This window comes from Talpa europaea (genome assembly GCF_964194135.1).
Source record: "Talpa europaea genome assembly, chromosome: 3".
Taxonomy (NCBI): domain Eukaryota; kingdom Metazoa; phylum Chordata; class Mammalia; order Eulipotyphla; family Talpidae; genus Talpa; species Talpa europaea.
Genome location: NC_140069.1, coordinates 87,914,502 through 87,941,156, shown reverse-complemented (window position 1 = coordinate 87,941,156; position 26,655 = coordinate 87,914,502). Strand labels below are relative to the sequence as shown.

The following is a 26,655-nucleotide window of genomic DNA, read 5'->3' as shown; positions in this document are numbered from 1 at the left end:
AAGGAAAATACTCTATAAAACTTGTCATCCTGAAGAATACTTGTCTTTAAGAAATCGATTTGGGCATCCCAGTATTTGGTTGAGACATTATTCAAATGGGTTGAAGCCTTTCATTACGACAACATGAATTATCTATCTCAATTGCTCAAATATAGCTAATGTAACTTTTTTGGGAGTCTGAATGAAATAGAAATATTGTGGATGCTTATGGCATTGTTTTGCTTAGATCTGAAAAGATCTAACCTACCAGGTAATATAACTTAATCTTGTTTGTTTTTAATATCTAGTTGTTAGAATGTTTCCCAAAACAGTAAAATTGCTGTTAAAAAAAATCTAGCCCTCAATACAAAAATCAAATAAGATCATACATGGGAAATATGTATACTATACAAATAATGTGTACTATATGAATAATAAAATGTAGCAATAGAATAAAATATAGCAGTGTAATCTAAGAATATCGTGTAAAAGTACTTGACATTGCCATGTTTTGAGAATAATAAGTACCTTTATATCATCGCTTAGTATATTCTTGGTAAAATTGCCTATGTGGACAATGAAATGTTCAGCAGTTTGCCTTAGACATACTCAAAATATATTCCTGATGGATTTAACATATGTGTTAAAGATAACTGTAATAAAGATGAAGTCTTTGTATAATTTTACAAATAATAGTATATTTATCTCTATTTAAAAGTCTTTTTTTAAGCCTCAGGGTAAAAAGAAGCAGAAAATTAATTTAGTGAAAATCTTGCATATCAAAAAACACAAATTATAAAAAGTTGACATATACATTCAGGAGAAAATGCATTTTAAAGTTCATAGAAAATGTTAATACCAATAAATAAATATATTGAGATTAAAAAATAAAGTCCACAACACTGCTAGAAAAATGTAAAATCTAATCGAATAAATCACAGAAGAAAGAATAATTATGTTCAAAGTCATATTTATGAAAAGTTATTAGAATAGCATGGATTTGTATTTATCAAATTTACAAAAATTATAACAATGCTGATTAGGGTGTAGTGATGGGATATTGATTTCCACAAGTTTTCTGAAAAATTACTTGGGCGACATGTATTTCAAAACCTAAAAATTGTCATAACCTTTGACCCAGTTACTCATTTTAATGAGGTCTAATCTAAAGAAATTACCACTGATGCATCAAGAATTTAAAACAGTAAATGACATGAAAATGTAAATCATTTTGTGTGAAAAACAGGCATTTCACATTATCACAAATATTCCTCATAATATTGATGCTAGTTTATGGTTCAGATAGTGTTATGAGATGATATAAATTAATGACATGATTCATATTACATTATTCTTTACAAATGGAGGAATCAGAACTCAGAGAGGTTAAGTGATTTTCTTAAGAGAGATCAAACATGATATAACCTGAAAATAGGTTACTATATTTGGCAACTGTAAAATCGGCTCTCCCAGTCACTCATTCCTCATTCAATGTCTCATCAGATTTAAAGAGCTAGTTCTAATTTTGTACATTTAATTTGCTATTCTTATATAATTTCTTATTAAAGTTTAATTACTTATTGAAGATGAAAGCTCAGCTTGACTTCACAGTGCTCTCTTTATCCACCAAACTGATTTGTCATTTGAGAGTTATATTTTAAATTAAAATTAAATTAAAACTCAAGTCAAAAAGCTATGAGTTTTCCTTTTACTTTTTTTTAAAAGGATCTTTTAGTCTATTTTAGGTCAATAAGTATTTAAAATTCAGCTGTTTTTGTGTTCACAGATTTATACATAGGAGCCTCATAGAGCATATACATATATAATCAAATCAATTAGTATTATATTGGTTGACATAAAGATTACCAATCTATGGGGCTATTTCAAAATAGAAACTTAAATACCCACAGCAAATATCCTTTGAAATCATCAAATGAGTATCAAAGAAGCAAAATTATCTTTCAGTTCTGTAAAAAAGGGTAAGGATATTATCACTAATTCAGAAACTTTGAGGTCTTTCTGGAAGTTATAGTATACAACATATTGAATTTAAAGGAATAAAGACTGTATTTATAGTCAATATACTCAAAGGTTGGCTTCTTTGAAGAAATAAGCACGTAGGATTTCCACAGTAGAATCTGAAATCTGAAAAAAAAAAAATAGATGTACTTTTTTTTTTAGAGATTTATTTATTTATGCATACAAGAGCTGTGGTACAGGCTAGAGGTGCAGGGGGTGAAAGGATTCACCAGAGATAGAGTGGGGAACAGAACAGGCAGATAGATTGAAATACACTGCTGAGGGGAGAAACGGGCGAGTCAGGAGAGGTCTGCTGCACCATGTGGGTCACCTCCCTGGGTTGGGATCAAACTGGTGCTGCAGTGGCTGTGGATTGCTTCATAGTGATGCCACTTAATACCTTGCTCCCCCAGGGAGGCCCCAGTCTGTACCTGTTGTGGAAAAAATTGTGCTCATAAATTGCTGATGGGAGGACAAACCGGTACATTTTGGACAATCCTAAATGTATCTAAAGCTTGAAAATTTGCAAGATTTTTAACTTATTTATCTCACCAACATACAATAATAGTTGCTCATTGCAGCACTCTTTATGAAATTCAAAATGATTAAAAAAAGACCTAAAATAGGAATCACATAGAATATCACTTAGATAAATCATGGTAAATTATTACAACATACCGGAGAGATAGATTTGTTTTTATAGTATATAGTGAAATAATAAAACAGATTATAAAAGATTTTAGAATACAGTCCCAAGTTTATTTAATTTTAATTGACTGGTAGAATGACAGCAAAATATAAAGAATAGTTACCTCTGATTTATGGGGTTTATTATTTTCGTTCTGATTAATTAGCAGTGATCTCTAATTTTTTTCTAGCCTGATTTGATGAGTAAAACAAGTAGAATTTTTGTATTTCTATGAATTGTGAATTTTACAACAGGATACTGTGCAGCATTCAAGAGACAGAAATTAGTATATTGTTAAGCTGTCTGTGCTTTCCTTGATGTTAGTAAACTAGGACGTGCTGTTCCTTAACCAAATCCAGGAGGGAAGACTGCACTATCTTATATGAAGGGTATAAACATATTTAGTCAACAAGAAACTGGCTCATTTGAAAGTTTTATGACAAACAAGGACACAAAGTAGTTTGCATAATTTCTTATGTTCCTTTTATAGTGTTTATCTTTTATAAGGCTCTTTAGAACAGTTGTTGGCCACCTGTCAATAATGTGGTCTTTCATAGACTCAACCTTTTATTGTTCTCATGTCCTTGACATATAAAAAACAGTCTTAGAAAAGCCAATATTGAATATCGTAGACAAAATACTAATTTTAAATTTAAAAGACTGTCTTTGTGGACTGAAATAAAGAGAATTTTGAATGACATGCAGAAAATAGACACATTATAGAATCCTCCTTAGCAGGTATAAAAATAAATTCATTATTTTATAAACATTTTTGAAAAGTTAGTTAAGAATTATATTTTAAGCACTAATGTATAGAAAATGAAGCCAAGTAGCATTCATTTAAAAGTTTTATAGCAATTTTGCATAATTTTACATAATTCCAAGTGAAAATATTTGTATTGTGAGTCTATAAATATTCTGGGTTTATAAACAACTGCTTTAACTAATTTTCAGTGGAATAAGACAAGTAATATTTCCCGGTGTATATAAAATCTGTCAAACTAAGTGAAATAACTGTATTTTTTGACCTACATCCTAGAACTGTTTTGCATGATACTTAATGAATACAATTCTACAAATCTGTATGCATGCAAGAAGACATTTCCATTCAAAAGGGATTTTATTTAAGACCTTAGGTATAAAGCTGCCTGTTCTTTGTTTGCACAATTAGATTCCACGTTTTCTTTACATAATTAAGAACAAGAACAATAAATGAAGCATTTTGAAACAATGGAAATTATTTTTGTTCTTGTTAAAAAGCCGACATCCCTATACACACACATACCACTCATCACCTTTCTAACATTGGCACTTCCCACTGTTAATAATGTGAAACTGGGGCTACAATTTAACATTTATACAGAGAAACAGTTAATATCACATTCTTCTATTGTACTTGGGAGAGGACTTTATGTTTTCCTTGATGGAGTGTACATATTGTGCTTTCACATTGCACTTTAAAACATCTGTACTTGTTGTTACATGGTAGCTAATTGGGCTAACAATTCTTAGCTGTCAAGAGCCATTTTACAGTCCCCTTTCTGTTCAGTATGTGATTATTTTAAGACCGCTTGGAGGCCAGAAGTAGACAGCCCTTCATCGGGTGTACAGTTGCTAGGATCTGATCTTTCAAGAGGTCTGTTAATTGGACACACATGAAATACCCAAGGTACAATGAAAGATAAGACAGCAGTTAAAGCCTGGAAAGTGAATGACTTTTCTTTAGGTTCAATCGTGATTCTATTGCCACCACTACTTTCATTGGTGCCTTCATACATTTCTTTTTCCTTTAACCTCAGTGGGTATTTTTATAGATCTCCTTGGAATTTTCTCATAAAATTCTTTTCTAACTATCTTTTGGTTACTTTGAATAAAATAAACCCAGTGGTGTTATCTGTGAATAACTGGCTAATAGGAATCTGTGATAATATTGTTCAAGGGGAAATTGATAGGTTTTTGTAATTAGAATACAGATTTTCCTACAGTTACCTAGCAAACTTTAGAAATGCTTACCCATCAATGTATATAAAAATGTAGTTTAGGGCCTCCTGGTAGAGCAAAGAGTTAAGTGTCAGCACAATGAAGCTATCACCAGCCATTGCAGCATGAGTTCAATCCCCTGCCAGGGAGCTAACCCACATGGTGCAGCAGACCTCTCCTGTCTGGCCCACTGCTCCCCTCGGCAGTGTACTTTAGTAGATCTGCCTGTTCTGCTCCTGCTCCTGACTCTGTCTCTGGTGAATCCTCTCACCATCACCCCCACCTCTGGCCTATACCCCAGTTCTTGGATGCATAAATAAAGTAAATTTTAAAAAAAAGTAGTTTCAATAAACACATGTGTACAGGTGCTCCTTTGAATCACTGTTTTTGTGTACTTTGGGTAGATCCCTACTAGTGGAATTGCCAGATCATATGGTGCTCCATTTTTAGTAGACTGAGGAAGCTCCAGACAGCTTTCCACAGTGGTTGGACCAGTTTGCACTCCCACCAGCAATGTAGGAGAGTTCCTTTTTCACTGCATCCTCGCCAACATTTGTTGTTGCTTGTTTTTTTGATATGTGCCATTCTTACTGGTATAAGGTGTTATCTCAGTGTGGTTTTGATTTACATTTCCCTGATGATAAGGGATGTTGAACATTTTTTCATATGCCTGTTGGCCATTTGCATTTCCTCTTTGGAGAAATGTCTTTGGAGTTCTTCTGCCCATTTCTTGACTGGATTGTTTCTTTTGTTTTTGTTGACCCGTGTAAGTTCTTTGTATATCTTTGTGATCAGTCCCTTATCAGTTGAATGGAGTGCAAAGGTTTTTTCCCAATCAGTGGGGTGTCTCTCTGTTTTGGTTAATGTCTCTTTTGCTGTTTATTGCAACACTGTTTACAATAGGTAAAACCTGGAAACAACCCAAATGCCCAAAAATAGATGACTGGATCAAGAAGATGTGATATATGCATAATGGAATATTATTCAGCAATCAAAAAAAGATAAACTCATGCCATTCACAGCAATGTGGATGGAGCTAGAAGGAATTATGCTCAGCGAAAAAAGCCAGAAGGAAAAAGAAAAATATCGGATGGTTTCGTCTCTTCTACTCCGAACTCTTACTCCTTTTGTAATGAACTTCTCATCAAATAGCCAACATCTTCTAGTTAGACAAAATTAAATGCTTGATTTAAATATAAACATAGTCTTCATATTCATTATTTGTAGATCGTTTTGTGTAGAAATATCTAAACCTCAAGTTCTAAAGTCTAGAATAAATCAGAATATTTAAAGTCAGAACCGGAATCTGAAATCCAGGATTGTTTTGTTTTTCATTCAAGATGTGAACTTGGTGAATCACTTTCCATTATTGTATATCCTGATATTCTCATGCATAAAGTGAATCAATTAATATAGTTTAGTATTTCATATTTTAGCAACAGAAGCCCTTTGTAAGACACAATCTTATGTATAATCTCAACATATATAAAATTAATAATAATAATAATAATGGATCTCTTACAGAAACATCAATTGATAAGGAGATACTAGGATAGGGGTGAGGGACCCTGGAGCCCTCAAACCCTCTCTCCTATCCCTCAACTTCCCATATAACCTATAGAATGAAGATAGCCCTAAGATAAATCAATTAATTCCTCAAATTCTGTGGAATATATTTTGAAAGGCATGTAATTATATAACCTTTAATTTTCCTTAAAATTCCAAAATACTGTAATTCTAAATTTTGTAAATTGATGTTTATAGAAGCATTGAAAATCATATTATCTACCTTAAAAAATTATAAATGCAAATATAAGTAGGTTTCATTCTGTGCTGAGAATTCTAAGCTAAAGAGCCCACATTTCATACTAAACCACCCACTTAACTACCCCTTGAATCATCTCTATCATTCCTAATTGTTCATATTTAGAAAATGAATAAACTGATAAAAGTCAAAATACCCCTTTTATGTTCAGAAAATTGCAGAAGTCTTTAAGTTATATTTAACTTCTCATCCATTTTTATACTTCACTGGGGGAGGGACATGAGAAAAATTAATTTGGGGAGTAAATTTAAAGGCAGGATGTACTTCAATGAAGATTTTTCACTTCCCTCCTTTGGTGACCAGAAAGTAAACAATTTTTGTAAGGATGCAAATTTACAATTATTAGACTCCTGAAGTCCTGGTTTATAACAATAGAAAATGAGGTGGAAAAGAGCACATTCTACAACATAATTAATTACTAAGGAAAAAAAAAGCTGCAGGATGCAAAGTTTTTCCAAAGGGGCCACCTCATTGCCAGTTACTGAAATGACTTCGACGGTTATGAGGCAGGAGTAATGGGTTTTCACTGTGACTAATTCCGATGACCTTTACGAACAAGGTTTCTCTACATAACATTAAGGAAGTGAATACCAGAAAACTTAATAATCCCCAAAGGACCCAAAATGAAATTGTCCCAGCAGTTACCTTATATAGACTCTGTGACACAGTTCCCCTTTTACAAAAACATTGAGTCCAGATCATTATTTTCCAGCAGTCATGTACAGAGACCTACTTTATAACACTTTAGGGAAGTTAGTGTACTAGATCTTGAAATGCCTTTCTGGAAGGTGAAGTAACTTGGTTTTCTTCTAGTACCACTGTTAAATTAACTCTTGTATCCTTTTCAGGTCCATGGGGCCGATGCATGGGAGATGAATGTGGTCCAGGAGGAATTCAGACCCGGGCTGTGTGGTGTGCTCATGTGGAAGGATGGACAACATTACATACAAATTGTAAGCAGGCTGAGAGACCCAATAACCAGCAAAATTGTTTCAAAGTTTGTGACTGGCATAAAGAATTATATGACTGGAGGCTAGGACCATGGAATCAGTGTCAGCCAGTGATGTCCAGAAGCCTAGAGAAACCCCTTGAGTGCATTAAGGGTGAAGAAGGCATTCAGGTGAGAGAGATAACCTGTATCCAGAAAGAAAATGACATTCCTGCGGAGGATATCATTTGTGAATACTTTGAACCCAAGCCTCTTCTGGAACAAGCCTGCCTCATCCCCTGCCAACAAAATTGCATTGTGTCTGAGTTTTCCGCGTGGTCAGAATGCTCCAAGACTTGTGGCAGCGGGCTCCAGCACCGGACACGGCATGTAGTGGCACCCCCCCAGTTTGGAGGCTCTGGCTGCCCAAATCTGACAGAGTTTCAGGTGTGTCAGTCTAGTCCATGTGAAACTGAAGAGAGCATGTACAGCTTGCATGTGGGTGCCTGGAGCACGTGTTCCATGCCCCACTCGAGGCAAGCACGACAAGCAAGGAGACGTGGGAAAAATAAAGAACGAGAAAAGGACCGAGGGAAAGGAGTGAAGGATCCAGAGGCCCGTGAACTTATTAAGAAAAAGAGAAATAGAAACAGACAGAACCGACAAGAGAACAAATTTTGGGACATCCAGATTGGATATCAGACTAGAGAAGTTACATGCATCAACAAGACGGGGAAAATTGCTGATCTCAGGTAATGTTTCATTACTCTTAACTAAACGTGTCTTGTCTATTAAGACCATAGGTGAGAGGGTATTTAAGACATGCTGCGCTAAGTCCTAGAATTTGTATATGCATCCCCAAGTAAAAACGTCTCCCACCTTAAGGCATTGAAGATTTTGTGGATTTCCTGACATTGTACCTATTATGTTCAGGTGATGAACTACTTGAGTTAATTTCAATTGCTTCTTTAGGTTAGTAGTAATGTTTCCACCTATAACTAGGAGACAGGAGTTTTGGGATTTTGAGTTCAGATAAGTATCTTGTCGAGAATAAGGCACACTCGTGATGTCTCCAAATTTATAGCATTTTCAGAATTACCCTATAAACAAAATCTATACCAAGGGAGCTATACCTAAGAATAATTCTTTTCACATTTTATAAAGCAGTGTAACTCTTCTCAGAGAAAAAAGGGGGACCAGCAGAAAGTAAGGTAAGAGGAAGACACTCAATTGTGAATAGCTTCATTTAGAAAACATGTAATTAATTGGCTGCATTTTCTAGACAAAAATTATTTGTCAAATTATCTCTGGGCAAATAATGCATATATTATGAATAACTTTCTCCTGTATGACTTATTGTGAATATATTTAGTGAGGATTATTCATTGAAGATTACCTAAAGGATATGATGTTCTCTGGATATTCTAAATTTTGTTCCTGGATGAGCCAGACCATCTGGGAGTGGCTTATCTGGATCATTTGCATGATTGCCTTTTCTGAAATATTTATGCAGTTATGATTCGAACTGAACTGAGAAATTATGGTAACAGCTCAGAATTGTATAACATATTTATTGTAGAAATGACACTAAAAGTGTCATCTACTCCATCACCCAGTCTGTTCGCTTGATTAAAAACACATTAAATAAATTTCACTGAAGTCTCAACCCATGTTTTCTGCAAGCAGCTGAATTGCCTTATAGCCCTGGAAATCTTGTAACAGATTCCATTTTTCTCTTTACTTTGGCTGTTGGCAATATAAATAGGACTGTGTAGCATGTGTGTTGTTTACTAACACACCCCACTGGTTTCATCTTTTTCTTACCCTTATGATTTTCCTTTACTCTTTCCTACCTAGTGATTTTGCTATTGATTTTTGAAAGCTGGCTTAAAGCCTTTTTTTGGAGAAGGACATAGTTTAAATGAGTATAAAAACAAACAATTCATTTGTCTAAGGCAAATGAATTTCTCAGCATTGCTTTTTTTTTTTTGATGCTATTTTGAGGATATTTGCTATAGCCTCTCCTTGTGCTTAAACAACTGTATTTTCCCTCAAGAGTAGATTTGCTCTTTCTCTATCTGGAGTCTTCAGTCTAGCTTCTTATCTGGTTTTTCGAGTGGCTATTCTTGTTCTACTGTTTTCATTCTACAGATTTCCTACAACCTCTGAAGTGTTTGTGTGTTAGTGTATTGTGTGTGCGTTCCCCTCAGATTCTGTGTCTTAAGCATTTTTTATTCCATCCCTGTCATATTCTTCTCTGAAAATCTTTGTTCTGGAGATTTCTTGATCTCTTTTCCTGAAGTATTGCTGTTATATTAGTTACTTAACTCCTACAAAGTAATTGAATGAACCTCCAAGGCAACTTGAGTTCTCTCCTGCTGTCAGTGAATTAATGTGCTGTAGATATTTAATTTCATCTTGACTACTCACTTAAAAGTATAATTAAGATAGTAGATTCTACTGCATAGAACCTAATATTGCCATCTAGTTGAAATAAGAATATAGAATTTAAAATGTGTAGCATATCGCCTGGTACATATATTTCATTAGAAATATCTATTCTAATGCAGTTATAGTTGCGTGAATATTATAACTTAGGGTATAAATTAAACCTCATGTTAAACAAATTGGTTATTAATATTTCTCTTATTTGAGAATACATAGAAGAATATATATGAATAAACAGATACTAATTTAAAAAAATTAATTAGAAGTTAATGACTTAGGGCCTCCCTGGTGGCGCAAGGGGTTAAGTCTCAGCACTATGAAGCTGTCTGCAGCCACTTCAGCACAAGTTTGATCCCAAGCCAGGGAGCTAACCCACATGATGCAGCAGTCCTCTCTTGTCTCACCCTCTGCTCCCCTCAGCAGTGTGTTTCAGTCAATCTGCCTATTCTGTGCTCCCTACTCTGTCTCTGGTGAATCCACTCACTCCTATTCCCCACACCACTGGCCTACACCCCAGCTTGTGTATGCATAAATAAATAAAATAAATCTTTAAAAAAGTTAAAGACCTAGTGAACAAGTAACAAAATAAGAGATTTTAATCTATAATTTGCTCAAGCATTATACCATCAATGTCTCTAATAAAGTGAAGAATAAATGAATAACATCAATAGAGAATAATCAAGAACTTAAAGTATTTAACCTCATATCAAATTTAGAAATAATTTTGTCATGTAAGAGGATAAAAATAATACTTTTTATATATTTTTTAATTGAAGTAACATTGATTTATATATGGTCATATATGATTATATATGATATATATGATTCAGAGGTAAGAGGTAAGAGTTCACACGTCTTCAGGTTTATATCACCACAACATACCCACCACCAAGGGAGAAGAATAAAACATCATACTACAATAACTAAATTTACCTAAATAAACCTTAGGAATTGGTTCATAGGCAAATAAAATTAATTTTGGCAGAATTATTGCTAAAACTTCTGAGTTAAAGATGACAGATCTACCCCACTTTCTGTTTTTAAACAGACTAAAATCAGTAAGACTGAAAAACACAAAGGTCATTTTTATATGATGATAGGTACAGTCACAGTCCTAAACCACATTTTGAATTTTTGCCCAGTGTGGTGAAAATAGACTTGAAGGAGGAAACATAGCTCTGCAGCTTTCATGAACATTCAAAAATTCAAAAATTTCTTGAAAATTCAAAAATCTCTAAGAGAAGCCTGAACTTTCTGAGGTTTGAAGTCAAGGAAGTCCTGAGCATGGTGTGATCTCTCTTTGTGAAATGGCTGCTGAAGCATCCTTGAATCCTGTTAAAAAAAGAGAGAATGGCTCCAACTACTATGGAAAGCTGTGTGGAGGTTCCTCATACTACTAAAAATGGAGTTGCCATGTGACCCAGCAATCCTACTCCTAGGAATCTACCCAATGGATACAGAAGCATTAATTCAAAAGGATACCTGCACCCTTATGTTTATTGCAACACTGTTTATAATAGGAAAGATGTGAAAACAACCCAAATGCCCAAAAATTGATGGCTGAATCAAGAAGACGTGGTGTATATACACAATGGAATACTATTCAGTAATCAAAAAAGATAAGCTCATGCCATTCACAGCAACATGGATGGAGCTAGAAGGGATTATGTTCAGTGAAATAAGCCAGAAGGAAAAAGAAAAATATTGGATGGTTTCACTTATAGGAGGAATACAGGGGAACCAAATAAGGGATCAGGAAAAAAAATAATAACAATAAAAAAATTATCAGACAGCTATAAATCAGAGAAATTCTGCAGGGGAGGGGGAGGGAGAGGGATCAAACAGGGGAGGGAAGAGGGCAAGGGACTATGGTGATGGTGCACAGGTGAATTGGTGGTCGGAATTCTATGGAGACTACACCTGAGAGGATAAAGAGGTACATTGTACAAAATTGAACAATGATGTAAAATGCATATAAATAAATAAATTACATATAAAAAAGAAAACAGAATGGCAAAATGGGCATTATTTCTATGTAAAATATTGATGTTGGCATATTAACTTTGTGTCCACCCACTCTAGTGAATAATTTATGGTTTATAATTCATTTTCAATTGATTATCTTGAGTTTTTTAAAATATCCAGGAAAAAATATTAATTTTCCCACCTTTTTCCCAGTTTTTACTTTTTTCCCTTATAACTATATTGACTAGTATGTACCAATTAACTTTGTATGATAATGGAAACAAAAGATTAAAATATTTCATTTACAATAGTAAAAAAAATTCTGGAAATGAACCTTATTATAAAAATTCTAATACCAGGCTTAGGAAAAAAAATAGACCTGTGCCTATCTAGAACATCTATAAAACAATATACTATGCCACTGGCAGATATACATATACATTTACTATAAAATTAATGAGGGGGAAAAAGCATGCAAAAAATACCAGGAAAATTCTGTAAAATGAAAGTATAAAAAAAATCACAAGATCATTAAAATATATTATATTCTACCACAATCACAAATTTATATTAGTGTGTGGATAGCCAGATTAAACAAAATAGGGTCTAAAAAACTGATCCCTAAGTCTATACAACATGTTGTTAGGGTAAGGGAGCATTTTCAGTTATTTGGGAAAATGACATAATTTAATCTTTTTAGTTTGTTTGGGACAGTTGCTTCTTCCTCTAAAAGAATAAGAAGAATTAATACTTAAAAATGGAATTGTTTCCCTTTGTCACTTGTTATGCCACAGGAAAATCCAGGTTCATTTAATACTTTAAAATGTTATTAAATTCTGCAAGAAAAGAGACCTTTTAAAATCTTTATTCTTTGTGAGCCTTACCAGAAGTTTGTCTATTTTATTTGTTCAGAGAACTGGGTTTTACTTTCATCAGTCTAGTAGACTGTCTTTGATTTCTACTGCATTTATTTATGCAATTTTTATCTATTGGCTTTTGGTTAGGTTTTGTTCATCTGTGTTTCTAGTTCCTTGAGGTGGGTAATCAGATTCTTTTACTCCTTTCTTGTTTCTTAATAGAGACCTGGATTAGCACTACTTAGTACTGTTTTGGCTGTGTCCCATGGATTCTGGTAGTTCTGCCTCATTTTTATTTGTCTCAAGATATATTTTTTTAATTTATTCTTTGATTTCCTCATTAACCCAATAGTCACACAGTAGTGTGTTGTTCAGTCTCCATATGTGAGAGGTTTTTCCTGATTTCTTTTTGTGGTTGATTCTAGTTTGATACCATTATGTTTAGAGAAGGCACTTGATGTGATTTAAATCTTTTTTTTTTTTAAAGATTTTTTTTTTTATACAAGAGCTGGGATACAGGCCAGAGGTGTGAGAGAGTGAGAGGATTCACCAGAGACAGAGCGGGGAGCAGAACAGGCAGACTGATGAATTATACAGCTGAGGGGAGCAGGGGGCGAGTCAGGAGAGGTCTGCTGCGCCATGTGGGATTCTCCCCAGCCGGCTGGGATCAAAACCAAACTGCAGAGGCTGCAGACAGCTTCACAGCGCTGTGCTCAACCCACTGCACCACCGGGGAGGCCCAGGAGGCCCAATGTGATTTAAATCTTAATGAATTTATTGATTCTTGACCTAATATGTGGTTGATCCTGAAAATGTTCCATGTGCACTTGAGAAAAATGTGTTTTCAACTTTGTTGAAGTACAGTGCTCTGAAAATGTCTGTTTATCCCATATGATCTATTTGTTTGTATAAAGCTGTTGGGGGCTTATGTTCTGTCTGGTTGATCTGTTCATTGGTATAAGTGGAGTGTTGAAGTATTCAGTCACTATTGTATTTTTTTCTGATGTCTCTTTTCAGATTTGATAGTAATTTTCTTACATGTTTTGGTGCTCCTTCATTTGATGAATGTATATTGATGAGTGTTAAGTTTTTCTGATGCATTATTCCCTTGATCGTTATATAACTATCTCTGACTGTTGTTACCTTTTTTAGCTAGAAACATACTTTTTTTTTAATCTGATAGGTGTGACTGTTCCTGGCTTCCTTTGGGTCTCATTTGCTCATGGCAGTGTTTTTCCAACCCTTTCCTATGAGTCTATATCTATTGTTGGAGCTCAAGTGAGTTTCCTTGAGACAGCAGAAAGTTGGCATGTTTTCTTATTCAGCCAGCCTCTCTGTCTGTGGTATATTGTTTTATACTGAACTAAGTCTGTTTACATTTAGGATGATTATTGATAAATGAGAGTCAGATACTGCTATTTTGTTCTTAGTTTTTGGTTCTGTTTCCTTGTTTGTGTGTGTGTGTGTGTGTGTTCTTTTTTAGATGTGAGAACTCCTTTCAACATTTCTTAGAGGGTAGGTCTAGTGTTCACAAACACCTTCAAGTTCTGTTTGTCTGAGAAGGCCAGTTATTGGTAAATGTGGTATGTGGGGTGGCTCATGTTGTGGCACAATTGAGAGTCATCCTCTCTGGATTTCTAGATTTGTTTCTCTATACTCTGAGTGGTGGGCTATCACCACCATTTCATCTTGGGACCCAAGGTTGTGGGAGTAGGTGAAGCACCTTTCCATGCACTCTGGCTTCTGCTCTGGAGGCCCTGATTGCCCTCTCATGTCAGCGCTTCTGCATGTATTTCCATACAGTCAAGGTTGCACCTCCACATCAATCAACACCCCCTTCCCAGGTCCACCAGCAAACGCAGGAGCATTTGTGCCATGACTTCCTGCCCTGGCCATAGTCTCTAGGTACTGTCTTCTCCCATGTACCTTCTACATCTGTGATTGTTGTAGTTCAACGTGCAGGAGGCACTCGAATTTTGCTCCAAGTCACGGGATCCTTGGACTTGAGTGCTGTCTGGACTATTTTAGATTTTCCTTCTAGGAGAGAAGCAGGAAACCTCCTCTGGTACCTTCTTCCCCCTGTAGTTTCTTTTTTCCTTTTAAGTGTAATTAAAATTCAGCCTTAACATTTCAGATAATAATAATCAAGTGACTTTCTGGCTTCTTTTTTCAACTCATACTTGGCTAACATACCCTTTCATCATCAGAATAGAAGTTGTTAAGCAGATAATTGTATTTTTTCTCAACACATTCAGTCTCTTTACTTTTTTTAAAGATTTATTTATACAAGAACTGGGGTACAGGCCAGATGTGCAGGAGGGTGAGAGGATTCACCAGAGACAGAGCGGGGAACAGAACAGGCAGATGGATGGAAGACACTAATGAGGGGGGCAGCAGGCAAGGCAGGAGAGGTCTGCTGCGCCATGTGGGTATCTCCCTGGCCAGTCAGAAATTGAACCCGCTCAGAAGACACTGTGGACAGCTTCCCAGTGCTGCGCTCAACCCCCTGTGCCACCAGAGAGGGCCTCAATCTCTTTATGATTTTTATTTAACCCTGGAGGAATGTTTGTTGACTAATCCATCCTTCTCTTTTATGATTGATCTCTAGAAAATTGATATAAAAGAATATAAGACTACTGACTTTATAAAGGTCTGAAAGCTGACTGAATCAGCAAGAGGACTTTAAGTAATGTATAACTAGTAGAAATAAGAACTAAATAAAACAGAGAAACTTGGGGCCTCCCCGGTGTCTCAGTGGGTTGAGCGCTGTGCTGTGGAGCTGTCTGCAGCCCCTGCAGCATGGGTTCAATAGCCTCTGCAGTATGGGTTTGATTCTGGCTGGCCAGGGAGCAACCCACATGGTGCAGCAGACCTCTCCTGCTTCACCGCTGCTCCCCTCAGCACTGTCCTCAGTCTGTCTGCCTGTTCTGCTCCCCACTCTATCTCTAGTGAATTCTTCACTCTCTCGCACCTCTGGCCTCTACCCCAGTTCTTGTATAAATAAATCTTTTAAAAAAACAGAGAAACTTATGTACTCATGGCATGCCACATATTGTGGAATAAGTTATTACACTTTCTGAGACTTAGTTTTTTCATATTTAAATCATATGTGTGGAGGGGGTTGGGCAGTACTGAGTGAGCAGGAGGAAGCTGAAAAATCTCTAAAAAGGTTTCCAAGTTTTATTATTCCAGTGAATCCTGAACAAAAAAATATATATATCTAAAACTGTGGATATAAAATCTGTGGATATAAAATCCTGTATATCTTTCTTGGCAGAAAGTTAATTAATTTTTGACATGTTCCATAAATCAGTCCATACTGAAAACATAGGGACGATTTATATGTAGGGCATATAGACTAAGACAGCTCTCAGTCTTGAAAGTAACCGCAAGGTTTTTACTCATTCGATGTGCTTCATGGTTCCTGAGGGTACATTTTCACTCTATAACATTTTGAATCATTGAATCATTGAAATTGCAAATCTAATCCTAGCCTTACCAGAAATAAGAGAGCAAATTTTTCACTATGTAATACTGACTCCTTTCAGGCTATTCAGAATCCATGTGTAAAATTATTACTTCTCATGCATAAATAGTAGGCTTTTAGATTAAAAAAAAACTTTCTGTAATATTCATTGTTGATTTGCCTGCCATGTACTCATCATTTCTCATGAGCCTGTCTCAGCAGCCTGCTGGCCATAGCTAACTAAAGAGATAGAGTCAAGAAGCCCACATTCTTTTGTAGATGGTAAATAGCTAACAAGGAAACTTACTGCTCTCTAAATGTATAGGCAACTGGGCAGAACACTATGTTTACCCTTAGAGAGCCATACCTAACCCTTCCAGATTCCACTTATGTACCTGAAGGCAGATATATGAGTAATACATTCATCGGATTTCTTAATTCTCTTCTTCCTGGTTGAATTCTACCCATGGAAAGCAGTAGCAGTATATCAGAGGGTGCAAGAGAAGAGTTATTTATTTGTGTCTTCCAGGGTCTGCAGTGGCTATGTTCCTTTAACCAAAGACTACCCCCCTGTCCAAGAGCCCTTTCCTTTACCTTTAGGTCTCCCTCAGGTTCTGGTAAAATCCTTTCCCTTGATCTCTTTATTAGTTGAGCTGATGTTCTTCCTATAGTTGATAGTCCCTGGGTGTTTTATCCTCTCTTAGCAATTTCACTTCATACCACCCACGCATTTGTTAATAATCCTCTTTCAAAACTTTTCTTAATTAACCTAAATGAGTTTCCAATTCATTTTCTTCTGGTGCTGATGGATAGAAAAGCTGCACTAAGGTACAGTGTTAGAGCCAGAGAACTATGTTATTACTAACTTACTATATCATCAATTAAATGGCTATGTTTGTATTTAATTATCTACTTTCCAATAAACAGAATGCAAGATATTAAGATACTTGGTTACTAGAATATGTAGCCAAAAAAACAAACCTAAATTGGAGACCATAATCTTAAGGACCTCTTCTTTCTGTGGAAAGAATGGCACAAAAATACAGCCAACTATTAAAAATGCCATCTTATATTTTTATATCGGGAGAATGTAGGAAAGTGACAACTGAGGTAATGAGTTCTTCTTCAAAGGATGTTGATAGTATCCATAATGACCTCATAGAGGAAATGCTAGAGTTTGGGGTTGGTAGGTATGCACAAAGTAGAAGGGAGTGGTGGAGGGAAATATGGGAATAGCAAGAGCAAATGCAATGAGATTTGTATTGCTTTATTATACAAGGTTATCATCAGGCATGCGGATTATTCACAGTGTAAATATTATGTCATAAAATGATGAGGAACCAGCCAAAAGAGAAACCAGGGAAATCTTGGAGGTCAAGCTTAAATGAATTTTCATGCTCTATGTATATTATAATAATTTAACCAATAACAAGTGTTAATTAAGAAGTTACTATATGTCCACACTATGCCAGGTAAAAAATTAATTTTTTAATTATATAAACAGAAATTTGACCTGGAAATATTTTTAAAAGACTAGTATGGGTAAAATAAAACAAGTATAATATTACACCTGACAAAAATTAAATATAAGAAGCTTTAAGTGAATTGCTCAGATCACACACACACACATACACCTCACCAAAGAAAAGCAGAGTGCAATAAAAAACACTTGATTAGGGTCATCCAGCCATGCAGCCATGTATGTATACTTGTGGTCTGCCGTGGATATTTAAGAGGAGATACACGTGAAGGTAATTCTAGGAGGGCATTTAAGTTCATTCTCAACAGATAGGAGCATTTCAAAACTTGAAGTGCATCCATTTTTTAAAATAGTATTATTGATAACTTTTGTTTTAAGGAAGACAGTGTCTTTGGATCTGATTATTATTTCCACACACACCCCCCACCCATAATGAAACTGATTTGTAGCAGAACTGTTGGTTTTCCATTTTCTTTTTTTTTTACATGACCCAGAATATATCCCATTGAGAGTATACAATAAAAATGGGAGACAAATAAAGCATACACATTAGTAATTAGTAAAAGGTAAGAATATACATTTTCGCACTGTTCCCAAAATTTTAGAACTGGTCAGAACAATGCCAATAACTGTATACACTTCACTAAGCCGGCATTAAGTTTCAAGTTAGTTGGTCCAGACAGTGTAGTAAAGCAAGAAAAACTTGTCTTCTCCATTTATTTTTATCTACCTATTTAACATCCCTCAATAACCATGCCATTTTACTTTTCAAATTTTTGCTTATGCCTACCTCCCATCCGAATCTGTTTATCTAGGATGTCACCCAAGGTTGTTTGTTTCCTTCTGCTCCATTCCTCAACTTCATTCCTTAAATAAAAGGTAACTTTTTAGTCCATACTAAAAAATATCCTGATTAACTCATTCAGTTATATCAGGCCCAAGATTTCATTAAAACTGTATGTTTCTAAATGTTAAATGTCTTCTCAAAGTAGTTATATATTTATATATAAAGAATTATATTGACACATATATTCTTACAAGTTTATATCCACATTCTATGAAATAGCAATATGTAAAAATGGCAGCATTAGCTACTGCTAGATAAGCTATTTTTGAAAGAAAAACACAATTTTTTCCATTAATTTTTTTTTTATTTGTGGCATTTATCTCCATAGCATATATCTCTATGAAGTTCATGAGAACATACCGCTGTCTTTGTAAAGATTTAATACCCAGTGCCTACACAGGAATTGACTTCTGTGACACTTCAGATATGGTGAATTATGAATGATAAATAAATTACCTGGGCCAGTGTTCATTTTTCTTAATTATCAATATATTTTGAGGTAAGAAACATTTAAGGTATTTTTAAATATAGATAACATTTGATGAACTCTACTAATGTTGCCATTTTTTTCCTTTATTAAGATAAGATTAGTTTATAACACTCTATATGATTTAGAGAAATATCTTGTCAGATGTATGTTACTCCCCACCTCCAACATCCAGACACCCATAGTCCATTACCATAGACAGTTAAGCCCCTGCTGACCTCCAGTAGCCTCAATTCTGTAGTCATATTTCTAGCATTTGTTTTAGTTTAGTTTTGTCAATTCTTTGTGGGTTTATTGTTGTTGTTATGATTTTTTTTGCTACATTCCCCATGTAATTGAAGTTTACCCAGTATTTGTCTTTCTCCTTCTGACTGACTTCACTTGGTACAATTTCCTCCAGTTCCATCCATGTTGTTGCAAATAGCAAAAGTTCGTCAGTTTTTTTATAGTTAAATAGTATTCTACTGTGTATATACACCACATCTTCTTAATCCACTGCTCTTTCAGTGGACATTTAGGTTGTTTCTATAATTTCGCTATTGTAAATAATGCTTCAATGAACATAGGAGTGCATATCTCATTTCAAATTAGTGATTTTTTATTCTTCAGGTAGACACCTAGGAGTAGAATTTCTGAATCTTATGTAGATATATTTTTAATATTTTGATTACCCTCATACTGTTTTTCCATAAGACCTATCCCAGTCTACATTGCCATCAATGGTGTAAACATTCCTTTTTCTTCACACCCTTACCAACATTTCTTTTCTGTTGTGCTTGATGTTGTTATTGTTTTTTAATTTGGGCTATTCTCATAGGAGTGTGGTGTTATGTCATTATGGTTTTTATTTGCATTTCCCTGGTAATATGTGATGTTGAACTTCTTATCATGTGCCTGTTGGCCCTCCATTTTAAAATGCTAAGACCTTCCTTTTGTAGACCCCATTCAACTAAGATAATTGCTAGCACACAATCAAATCCCAGTAAATGTTCATTAAGATATGAAAATTTAAGAGTCTTTCAAGCTTAGAAATTGAAATTTTTAGTGAAAAATAGGAAATCAACTAAGGCCAATGGGAAAATAGAAACTTCTGCGGGTTATGAAGAAAATAACTAAAATGTAAAAAATTGTCACTAAGACATATGCCATAATCAACTAATAGAATATAAAATAAATAACTGTAGTATGGATATTTGTTTCATTCATGTGACAAGGATATATTTCCATATTATGCTGGCTTACACTGTACTATTGTTGTATAGTTAAAATATATTTTCTTTAGAAATTAGAAAAATATACCAGTAGGTTATGAGCATTAGTTTATTTAATCTTTGGTGCATTTATTAGCAACCATACTAATATAGTCTATTATTACCATTTTTATATCTTGAAGCCACCAAGCTATTTAGTCATCACTCTCAACTTTGGTACTAATGAAAATAAACTAAAGGCTAATTTTATAAATGTCTACCTGAAAGCTTCTAACAATTCCCCCACTTGGGTCACTTCTCACCTTCTAATGTATGACCATCTCATTTTGTTTAGGATAGCTTCACATTTCCCTGTACCTCCCAAGATAGACAATTTTTTACATTTCAGTTATTTTCTTCATAACCCGCAGAAGTTTCTATTTTCCCATTGGCCTTAGTTGATTTCCTATTTTTCACTAAAAATTTCAATTTCTAAGCTTGAAAGACTGTTAAATTTTCATATCTTAAACCAAGAGTATTTTTGGTTTAACTGACCATCTTACCATGGGACAATTGAACAAAAGGAAGGGCTTAGCATTTTAAACATGTTAAAGCATTTGGGGATAAAGACTAACCCAAGTCACATTGTAAACTACCTAATCTTTCTTGACGTAAGTTTTTAAAAAGTCCATTCCAATTCCCTCACTTTTTCTGAGAGTATTACTATCTCCCATTTGACTGTTCTAAGTTTAACTTTCTTTGTTGAGCTGGTGTGACGGCAAGTTTCCCTGAGAAGCTGTTTGAGCTGGCACTTCCCTTGAGCAGCCTGGTCACTGACCGGGCCTGTAACCTTTCATCTCCTGCCCAGCAGTTCTGATCTCACCCATTGTTTTCATTTATTTACTGGACTTCTCCTAGCTTTATGTGGGTATTACCAAGTCTCCCTCTGACAGGAACATTACAAAGTTTTAAATGGGAGGAAATATTTTCAAAAGAAAAAAATTCCACGTATAATAAGAAATTTAATAAATCATTAACATACTATTTATATGACCTACTTAAGGGTATGCCTTAATTCTCTCTTAAAGTATACTAACACATCTCTCTTAAAGTATACTAACACATTGCCAGTAATTACATGTGTTTTAATTTATTAAAACTGTTGCCAGTATATTGGGTCTTATTTTCTCATTCTATTCATATTGTACCTTGCATAATGTTCTTTATTTTTAAATTTTTTTTGGATTGGTATCATTTTTTTCATAGAGCAATTATCTGGCTTTCTCCTAAAAGAATTCTTTTACAGTTATTTTCTTCTCTGTTTAGTACAAATATGAAGTCATTGATACTACATTTTAAAAGGATGAGATCATGGAAAATTTGTTTGGGTAGTACTTACCAGAACATGAATTTAATTGTAAATGAACAAAATAACTGTACTGTGCTTAATACAAGAAGAGATTGTACTGAGAAGACCTTGGAATGTTGATACAGTCATGTACAGTGTAGAATGCTGCAACAAACAAGGCAGGTTTTTGATAAAGAAAAATCTCAGTTACAACCTCTGATCGTTAAGATTACATTAAATTTCTCTTGAGTATTACAAAAAATTACCCCACAGTTTTCTAAGGGTTGCTATTAGATAGACACTAGACCCCAAACTAGCATATATGTGTATATAGCTAATATATACATGAATATAAATGTACTCCTATTTATAGATGATAGTTAAGAATAGACATAGTAAAGGAGATAGCTAGCCTAACTCAAAAACTGATTTTTTTTAGAAATGTATGAAATTTGATACATTTCAATTTCATATGAGATATGGTATGCTGGCATATTTTAACTTTCATATAGGTTTCAGTTTTATTAAAATGCTGTTCTCTGCTAGGTTCTGATCTATATAGCATCCCATATCATTAAATTTCACACAAGGTAAACAAGAATACAGTAGATACCATATAGTTCTAACTCTGTATCAAGGCTTTATCATTGTACTTAGTATTCTTAATTCCATATATGAGAAGTGAGGAGACAAAATTACAAGTGAAAAAATAAATTACTGTAACTCCATGTAGACCCAAATATTTTATGTCATAATGGGTTTCATCATTACTGCTTATTGTTGGTAAAAAATGTTTGATGGAAGGATTAATCAGAGATAAAATAACTAGAATCTTCAAGAGAAAGCGGCATGTTATAAGGCAATAGGATTTGACTGAATTTCTCCAAAATGCATAGTATTTACCTAAGTGTGGTGTGATGGAAAAAGTGAGCATTCCATATCAAACATGGTTAAAAAACAAAATTCAGAAGCAAACGGTCTGCTGAGGGTGGTGAATAACATATCTTTAATTAAAAAAGCAGGAAAATAGTAGTAAATAAATTTTTAGGAAGGAAGCCTTATGACTTCAAAAGAAAGGAAGAGAAATTTGGGAAATTTTCAGGTAAACAAGGACAGAATTACGTTCATAAACAGGAATTGCATACAGAATGAAGTGGAGGACCCTAATTTTAGAGTTTGGGCATCCAGGCCTTAAGTCATGTTTATAATCCAAGAATAAGGTAAGGAATGACAGGATAAAAGTATCAACACTGGTGATTTGGGGGGGTTAAACAGTACAGAATCAATTTAAGAGGAACTTCAGTTTGGGAAATTTCAACAGTTTGTATGTTCTGTACTCTGCCTAGTATGAGCCTCCAATTTCTAGAACTCTGACAAATCAGTGGCAAAATGCTAGGATGATTGGTTGAAATGGTTAATCTGGTTGATCTGGTTGAAATGGAACACTGGCAAGTAGTAGAAACAGATGAACAAAAAGCTGCCTTTCCTATTTCAGTGGTATATTATTTCATGATCCTCAAATAATATATAGACTTTGACTGCTTATTTGATTTGGTGTTCTACTTCCTCAGTAAAGCAGAACCTAGGACAGTCTGTGATGACAAAGTGTCAAACCACTGGGGTGATCCTTTGTTGTGCTTGTTAATATGTTTTCATGATGACAACTGCTAAGGTTTTATTGTGCGTCTGGTTAAGCGTGTCCAGGTAGATCACTTTTGACCTTTGCAATTCTGTGGGCTAGTAAAACCCTACTCTTCATTGGCCTTATCTTTCTAAAAAGAAAGAAGTAGAAATATAAAATCAGTAGCTTTATAATAATCATATCTTTCTACTCACTTATACCGTCCTGTGTCTTATTTTTTGTCCCAGCAAAAGGTTTTATTTTGTTGTTGTTAACTGTATTGTTTTTTACTGAGATATAATGCTTGTTTACAACACCATATATGACTCAAAGGTATAGGTGCAGACCTCTTTATATGTATGCTACCATACTACACCTACCATCAAGCATCTGTGTCATCTTCACTTTCTCTCATCCTATAATAAAATAAGTCTGTTGAATTCAAAAGTGACTTTGCTTTATTTTCTGTTAGTTAATGAAAGAAGACTTCTAAGCAAGGCATTATAGAAAATGTAAATCAGTGGAGGATGAACACAGTCCATTTAGCAGAAGGCTAGATAGCCTCCTAAAGCACAAAATACAAGGACATACTCACTCCCCGGGTCATTCTGGTATCTTTGCTTTTTCTCCCTTGGCACTTCCTAGCCTGATTCTGGATTCACACTAGATGAAAAAAGGTTTGAGTTGGATGAAGGACTGAGGATTCTCATGTTCTCTTCCTGCATGATCTGATCTCCCTCCATCATCGATGTATGTATGTAGATACAAAAAATATTCAATGAGCCCCTATTATGTGCTTAATCTTTCAGTTGAAAACTATATTTTCATAACTCTGATCTTGATTATTCAAACCTTCTAATCATAAATATTCCATAAATCTTGCAATATTTTAGGGAGGTGCAGGATATCGTGGAGGGAAGTCTTAACAGGTATAAAATCATTACTTGCTTTTTTTTGAACCTCACTTCAGCTCAGTGGCTTTATTCTCTTCTATAATTACGAAGATATATTTAAGCCTTTGTTTGTAATACTCAATGCCATGGCATTTTGTAGACCTCTTACTCAGTCTAAATTTCACCTGATTTTTTTTTTTTTTCCTTAGTGGATCCAGGTTACTTAACCTAACAAAACAGTTCATACAATCTATTTATGATAATAATACATGCTACTTCATGGTTGTTGGTGCCCAAAGGGAAGTATCCTGTACCCCTCTTGGTTCTTCTAGGCTGGCAAGTAATCAATTAAGCATCTATCATATTGATAATATAAAAGGTCAGAAGGGAAGTAGAATAATAGAATAATAACATGTTTCCCTCCTGTGTACATGCAAGAGACCCAGAAATACGGAATAACTCAACAAGACATCAGACACTATCTTAATAGTTTCACGAAAACTAGGAAAATTGAGGGGAAGAAAGAGAGGTCAGTTAGGTAGTTTACCAAGAAAGGCAAAGTAAACAAAGATATGCAAATTTAAGTTCTGCCTTCTCCATTTAAAACAAATAAAGATATTAGGTTTTCCCAGTATGCTTTCTTAAAGGGAGAAACTGTTATGTAAATGTCTTTTTTAAAAATTGATATAATAGAATACTAGCAAAAAACTCAGCCTGGATTCAATGCACAACTCTACTATTCTTAATTCTGAAATGAAGGTAATAATCCTTGAATTACTATCCTATGTGATGATTTTTGTGAAGATACAAAAAAAATGCATGTAAGATTGCTGCATAAATTGAAATGTTTGGGAGAAAATGTGATTGTGTATTCATAGTAAGGATAGATTTAAAATAATTAGAAGATAAAGATCATTGAAAACTAAGCAAGAAAAGATTACACTCTTACCTCCTTGAGTTCTTTAAAATCTTCCAAAAGGATGGTAATATTCCATAGGGAGAAATAAATTCATATATGATTTTACAAATAGAATACCTTTTTTACACCTATATATATACCTTTAACATGCTAGTGCTAGCATATTATACTGCAGTAAGTATTTACTTTGTAAATATATGTTTTCCTGCAAATATCTCTGCAGTAAGCTCATAGAATTTTGGCTCTACTCATATTAGCTAGGAAAACTATTTTAAATTCTAGAAATACTCAAAATATTAATAGAATATTATCTTAAGCTACCTACTTCTAAGCACAAATAAACTTATCTTTGCATGAAAGTTGTACCATTATTATATGGGTATTTAAGAATAATTTCATATGATTTGTGATAGTCAACAAATGTAGTATAAATCTGCAGCAGCCAATGTCATTGAACATTTCAATCTTCAAATTAGTCAGATTTCTCTGGAGAAATAATTATCACATTATAGATTTCCATTGAAAAACTATTTAGATTTAACATTTAATTGTTTCAAAATAATAACCCTTAATTGTTTCCTAGCCTATAAGATACTACAATCAAATTAATGCTAGATATAAAGAAACCTTATATCTCCATAAAGACAGAATTCTGTGACTCCAAAACAAGGTGGTTTTTCCATGTAATAAAGAAGGTAAATTTTTTAAAAAGACGAGCCAGATTTGCAATTGAAAACAAAATATGAAAATGAAAAATTGTATTAAAATTGTGAAGAAATCATTATTAAAGGGGTGTTACAATAAAACACATCTTTGCAGGAGAAGCGGTAGAAAGTAGCTAAAAGTTTAACAGAAGGTTTGAAATGCAGTGAAACTAATTTTAATTGAATTAGTCATGATTTGGATGATACAGCAATCATTAAGTGAAACACATAATGGATCATGTCATTTAATGTTCATTTTGACAACTGTAAATCACATTAGGAAACATTGTGAAATCATTGTGAATGATGCATATGCGCTGTAGTGTCATCTGAATTTAGATTTGCAGGGTGTTGTGAAATAGAACCATTTGAAAAGTAAATATTTCCTAAAGTGATTTGTATAAATTTTTGGTAAGAATATACTGATGACATATTTTTTCATAGTTTTATTTTACCTCCAGCTTTCACAATGAAGTTGACATTTTGGAGCTCATGGAGTTAGAGGAATAAGTGAAGCTGAGAATAAAGGGGACAGTTGTCCTGTTTTGTTGTTATAGTCAGATCTTTGTTTGCCAGATAAATTTACTAAGAAAGACTAATGGTAAGTTACAGATTGAATGAATAGTCATAAAGAAAAAAGTCTATTTCTGTCTTCTTGGGCCATATTAAGTGTTTCAGTTGTACCAGATTAATCTACCTTTGATAATAAACATGTGTTTTATATCATTCAAGTGCAGTATTTTGTCAACAAGACTGGGAACTGCTTCAGAATATTTCCTTGATTCTTGTCCCCCATCCCTGGATTCTGAGAGGACTTTGAGGAAGCAGTCAGTGGTTTACGGCTGTCAGAGAACAAAGACATGGGGTCCCATTAACGCCCAGTCATGCAGCCTCTGCAAGTACACTAATAGCTCGGTTAGAAGTGACCATGTTACAACATCAGTTTGTAAATTTGGAATTTCAGTTACTACTTTTTATTTATAATTCTCTTACAAGCATTGCACTTATATT

General features: G+C 34.3%; 1 protein-coding gene across 1 annotated transcript in view; it reads left to right on the top strand.

Moving 5' to 3' along the window:
* The window catches only part of THSD7A (thrombospondin type 1 domain containing 7A), a gene marked incomplete at both ends in the record, with an annotated part of 412,533 nt that overhangs the window by 162,428 nt on the left and 223,450 nt on the right, over window positions 1-26,655 (top strand). Inside the window, one exon of the mRNA XM_084229821.1 lies at window positions 7,340-8,171. Coding sequence (XP_084085947.1) covers window positions 7,340-8,171 — 832 coding nt within the window. The remainder of the gene's footprint in view (window positions 1-7,339; window positions 8,172-26,655) is intronic.